General features: G+C 37.8%; 1 protein-coding gene across 1 annotated transcript; it reads right to left on the reverse strand.

Moving 5' to 3' along the window:
* Positions 1-243: 243 nt before the first annotated feature.
* LOC111809814 (Mad3/BUB1 homology region 1) lies at positions 244-4,510 on the reverse strand. The gene is made up of 5 exons (XM_023696249.2): positions 4,352-4,510; positions 4,126-4,270; positions 3,768-3,925; positions 1,966-2,050; positions 244-1,878 (listed from the first exon to the last, which is right to left on the reverse strand). Exons 1-5 carry the CDS (start codon positions 4,438-4,440, stop codon positions 799-801), a joined length of 1,557 nt encoding a protein of 518 aa, XP_023552017.2. The 5' UTR covers positions 4,441-4,510; the 3' UTR covers positions 244-798.
* Positions 4,511-6,000: the final 1,490 nt, after the last annotated feature.

Here is a 6,000-nt window from a genome sequence, read left to right on the forward strand (position 1 = left end):
GAAATTCCATAAAGAAGCTTGGTTCCCGGTTGTGCAATACGTGTTGATAAGTCCATATCTAAATATTATAATAATCAATTGAAAAAAGTGAGAATTTTTTTAAAAAAGAGACTCCTGAGACATCAAACAAAAATCACGCCACTTCTGAGAATCAAAGAATTATAGATTCTTGGAATAAATCTATAAAAAACTTGGAATAAATTTGAGAATTTTTTTTAACACAAACACCCAATTGGTAAAAAGAGTCCAACAACAAGCTTTTCCTACTCACTATGAACATTTTACATTAGGAAAAGAAACCCAAATAATCCAAAGGAGATGAAAGTCGGGGCAAATCTTAGTGTCTAAATCAAGGCGGCGCACACAAGCTGGGGTTCACAAACTCTGCAAGAACACTACCTAAGGTCGCACTAAAATAAAATAAAATAAAAAAAAGCAAGGTCTGACCATTCTCACTCAGTTGTGTAAGGATTTTATGCAACTGCCCAGCAAAACCCATGTCAATGAGGCAATCAGCTCAGCTTCATCAAAAACTACATATTCCACTGCGCGCGTAAGGTCTTGATCAATCCCTTAATTAGCCGAGGTAGGACTCCTCTCCCAACAATTCTCAACATTTCCTTCTTATAAAATCTTGAAATTTGGAATCATTCCTATTCAAGATTTCATGATAGACAAGCAAGTGATGGGAAATCAACCAGAATCAAAATCTACATATTCAAAATTACAGTACACATTAGAAGCACATCTCAATCAGAAGCTGACATTCCAAGCAGAAACATAGCCCGTGGTTGACTACTAATCAAGAGGCATTCCAAACATTTTGTTGATATCATCCATGGCCTCTTTAGTAAACACTGTTGGCTCAAACAAATCACAGTCTCTTGGTTTTCTTGATGACTTTACTGGTGGCTGAGCCTGTGCAGGCTGCTCTAGATCATCATCAACAAGTATTGAGAACCCACCAAAATCATTCTGCACTTCTGGTGGATTTTCATGCTTCTTGGATCTCCTACTCCTAACAAATTCTATGGGCTTTCCAAACATGTTGTTGATATCGTCCATGGCTTCTTTCAGGTTAACTGTTGGCTCTACCAAGCCATGGTGACAAATGTTTTCCACCTCTGGCTCATTTGAAATGGCAGTACCAACAAACCTACAAACAACTGTATCTTCTCTGAACTTCGCTTCAATAGGATCTTGTACATCAGAATCGTCGTCATCGACATTGTCAGGATTGTCCACACAATGAAACACGAACGCTTTTGAACGTGATGCCGATGCCATAGAACTTCCTACGACATATCGTGATTCGCTCAACTTTGATCCATCCTTTTCATAACTTGTGTTGCCAAGCTCGCCACCCGCTTCATCGTCCACAAAAATCATCAAAGGCGGTTGTTCGAGCTGGCATGGTTCGGTCATACTACCGTGCTGTGGCATCTGCTTTTCTAGTTCAGGTTTCTTATCAAGATTCTCGTCAACAAACACCTCAAACCCACCATTTAAGTTGCAATCTTTCTTGGAATGGCTTCTATGTGATCTCCTACCTACAGGAGCCATCTCTATTGGTTCAGAAAACATACTATTTATTGCATTCATTGCCTCTTTCATATTCACAGTTGGTTCCACCAAACCGTGGTGACAAGCATCTTCTGCTACAGATTTCCCATAAATAGCATTATCTACAAATTTCGCAACGACCGTGTCGTCGCTCTTAAGCATCCTGGATTCAGCTGCTGAATCTTGAGGCATCTTCTCAGTCCCATTCTGAAAAATTCCTTTGTTTTGATCCTCATTATTGTTCACCACGGCATCACCTTGATTAGAAGTGATTTTGTCAGACAGATGCCTCCTTGAAGTTTTTCCATGCTGATGCTGCAGGATGTCTGTTGTTCCTTAGAAAGCTAACTGAATTTTCCCAACAAGAGACAGAAAGTAGAGTGCATATTTACAAAAGCTCACCTGGACTTTCTTATAATTGTGTTTTTTCATGCGACGAAGAAACTGCTCATATGACCTTTGTAATTCATCAATAGGTTCAGCAAGCCTGTACAACAACCAAAACATGTTTTTCCATCTTAACTTCTTGACACTAATAGCAGGTACTTCAATACAAGATTTAATGATATTGATGCAGATATAAAAGTTAACTACAAAAATTACAGAAGTCAGCCATGAGAATGATAAAATGTAATAATGTGGGTAGAATTCACAAAATAGAATAATCTTATCCCCAAAGGAAAAGGCAAAAGGTTGAGAACAATGATAATTTTGAAAAGCAAATCATGAACGTATTTACTTAAAAGCTCATTCTGAGAATGGATCGGTTTGCCTTGAAATGACCTAGCTCAATAGAGAAAATCTGATTCATTGGACCTTTCGATATAATCAAATAGAAAGCCCAAGGGAGCCGTATTCTAGGAGCCCAAACTATGTGATTGAAAAAATCCTCTTCTATCTATTGCGGGTCGAGGACCCCTTCTCCTTCCCCTTCTTCAAACTCCAATTCATATTGTTTATAGAGAAATCTCTTATCAACGATAGAACAAGATCCATTTTGTATCATATCTAAGGGATTCCTGAGTTCGGACCAAAGAAGCAATGTCACAGGATCATTATCAAATCGATTGCAATCTTTTTTTGTCCGTGAAGATCCCAACAGAGTATCTTCTACTTCTAATGGCCTTCTACTTTTAATAGGCCATGAGTAACACGTGTAACCCAAATTTAATATCCTTGTGAAAACTGGAAAGTTAAAACTACTACACAAATAAAAAAGAGAGAGAACAGATATGCCTATATGAATTCTTCTGTCTCAGTTAAGCCTCATTGATTTAACAGATTTAGTCTCTACCTTGTTTCAGATGATTTCCTCTCGAGACTATCAACTAGTATTGCCCTTAGCCAAGGCTATCCAAGTTGACGAATTGTCCCGGCTTTCTTTTCTTCCAAGGGATTCGATTTTCGCAATGGGCATGGGCACGGATAATGAAACTAAAATACTAAGATTATTGAATCATAAGGTGTTATCATAATGTTTTGAAGAAAGATAAAAGCACAAAAATATTTAGTCTTTTAAACTTCCATTGAAAAATTTCGAGAAAAAGCATATGACTAGATGTAACAATTCAAGCCCATCGCTAACGGATATTGTCCGCTTTGGCTTGTTACGTATCGCCATCAGTCTCACGGTTTTAAAACGAGTCTGCTAGGGAGAGGTTTCCACACCCTTATAAGGAATGTTTCGTTCCCTTCTCCAACCGATGTGGAATCTCATAATCCACCTCTTTTGAAGGCCCAACGTCTTTGCTGGCACACCGCCCGATGCCTGGTTTTGATACCATTTGTAACGGCCTAAGCCCACTGCCGCTAGCACATACTGTCCGTTTTGACCTATTACATATCGCCGTCAGCCTTATGGTTTTAAGACACATATGGTAGGAAGAAGTTTTCACACCCTTATAAAAAAATGTTTCGTTTCCCTCTCCAATAGACGTGAAATCTCACACTAGATGTCATTCTCAACTGCCTCCAATTCTCTGACAAAACCACACACAATCCATTTACTATTCTGTCTCAATCACGCATCTCTAAATCATCAATTCTCAATAGACACAGATTTGAATTTGGTTCACAGAACAGGAGACAATAGCACAAAACTATACATATTAATCATATTAATCATAATATAAAGCCACACATAGCGTATAGAGGAACAAGACATGAAATAAAAATGAATTCAAACTTCCAAATAAAAAACTTACTTCTGCACTCCTAAGTGGTACATTTTCTCAGCATCATCAAACTTCTTAAGCTTCTCATAGTACAGGGCGTATGCTTGGTAGAACAAAGAAGATTTACTCCCAATCCGTTTCTCTTCCATGGTTTTCAAGAGCGCTCTTGGATCATCCACATAGTCCATCTGATTATCAGGTTTGAATCCCATAATCAACCATTATAAGCTATAAACATCAAACTCTAACTACACTATTTTTCAAAAAAAAAAAAAAGAAAAATCTCATTGATATGATGAAAATAATAATAATAATTCAAAGATACAAACTCCGAAAGGAAGTGAAAAAGAAAAAAGAAAAAAAAAAACGAGATGAATTAACAAGTTACCAACTGCAACCAAACGCGAAGATACCGCAAATCGTCTCTATAACGCCGATCGGACTCGAATTTCTCGGTGCATTTCTGCAAGAATCGAGGAAGCTTATCGTTCAAAACGTGAGTAGGCAACGAGTCTTTCATTTTCCGAATCCCTCTGCAAGAAAATGGCAAGGAATAAGGTGTGAGAGACAAAGAAGAAGCAGAGAAATGGGAGTGTGATTTGTTGAGGGCATACCGGAGCCATGGAAGCAGAGGGTCTTTGCCAGAGTATGACTTAATGTCTGAAATCAAAGAAGAGAATAGGTCGTTGCCGGCCATGGCCATTAAGCATACACTGTGAAGCAGAGCAGTGAGCAGAGATGAAAATGGCGGTACAACAAAATCAAATTGATTCGATTCCTTCCCTTTCCCTTCTGGATTGATTTCCTGGACCCGCTCTCGCCATGGCCCATGCTTGAGGTGGACGAGAAGCAAAGGAAATTGGGCTCAAGACTCATGGACTAGGCCCATCTCTCCGCCCTTTCTTGACAAACTCGAACTAAATTCACCATGCTTAACACATGCAAGTCGGACGAAACGTGGTGTCTCAAGTAGCAGACGGGTGAGTAACGCATAAGAACCTGCCCTTGGAAGGGGGACAACAACTACTAATACCTCGTACGTTGAGAAGCAAAAGGAGGAATCCACCCGAACAGGGGCTTGCGTCTGATTAGCTAGTTGGTGAGTCAATAGCTTACCAAGGCAATAATCAGTAACTGGTATGAGAAAATGATCAAGTCACACTGGGACTGGAGCACACGGTCTAGATTCCTACGGGAAGCAACAATGAGAAATTTTTCACAATGGGCGAAAGTCTAATGAAACAATGATGCCTGAAATTAAAAGTTTAGATATCTATCCGACATTTTTTAAATTTATAAATAACTTAAATTGTAATACGGTGGATGGTTAATATTTTATATATTTTTTTTTCTCTATTTTTTCTCCAAATTTTAAAATTAAAAAATTATTTATAAAAAAAACCCATTAGAATGGTACAATAATTTCCTCACGAGGGTGAGCTAACTCCAAAAACCCGTCCTTAGTTCGGATTGTAGGCTGCAACGCGCCCGCATGAAGCCAGAATCGCTAGTAATCGCCGGTTAGCCATACGACGGTGAATTCATTCCTGATCTTGTACACACTATGGAAGCTAGCCATGCCCGAAATTCTTACCTTAATTGCCGGTTATTAATAGTTTATATTAAATATATATCTATTTTACCCTTAACTTTAATAATTGGTTATTAATAGTTTATATTAAATTATAACTGAAGTAAAATTCACTGATAAATTGTGATTTTTCAAATCATCTCCAATGGGGCAGTGGTTACGTATATTTTAAAAAGGTTGCAAAAATTAAATTAATTAAAGTAAAAAAAAAAAATTAATTTACAAAAATAAATGAAAAATATGTGTGATATTTAATTTAACCCGATAGGGTCTTAGGGTTAGATATACATATATTCATAGCAAAATATAGCAAGATTGAAAGACCTATAAAACGTTCAAACACAGATAGGTGATTACCACAAGACCATATCACAAAGATATAATTCTAATGACATTTTTATGTAAATAGATAGCTCGGGCCTATCGCTGTTGGGTTGATATGACTGGTGGTTTCTTGCATCTCCTACGTCTCCATGGGGGCTTACGGTAGTTCTTGTGCACGTAGATAGACAATTGTGTTAAGTTTTGATGCATACAAAAGAAAAATGTCTTCACAATGAAGGGTTCTTAGCAACAACATAATGCACCTTTGACTCACGTAACCTTAGCTCAATCCTAAGACAAGGTCTTAATGTTAACTTAACAATTTTGAAAAACGAACATTACTGCATA

This window comes from Cucurbita pepo, chromosome 14, assembly GCF_057944985.1.
Source record: "Cucurbita pepo subsp. pepo isolate OVF chromosome 14, ASM5794498v1, whole genome shotgun sequence".
Taxonomy (NCBI): Eukaryota; Viridiplantae; Streptophyta; class Magnoliopsida; order Cucurbitales; family Cucurbitaceae; genus Cucurbita; species Cucurbita pepo.

Excerpts from the sequence above, each read along its gene's own strand:
- LOC111809814 (XM_023696249.2), bottom strand. The coding sequence starts at position 4,440 with ATGGCCATGGCCGGCAACGACCTATTCTCTTCTTTGATTTCAGACATT. Across the intron at positions 4,271-4,351 it reads CCTCTGCTTCCATGGCTCCG|AGGGATTCGGAAAATGAAAG; the intron begins GTATGCCCTCAA and ends ATTTTCTTGCAG. Across the intron at positions 1,879-1,965 it reads ACAATTATAAGAAAGTCCAG|CATCAGCATGGAAAAACTTC; the intron begins GTGAGCTTTTGT and ends GACATCCTGCAG.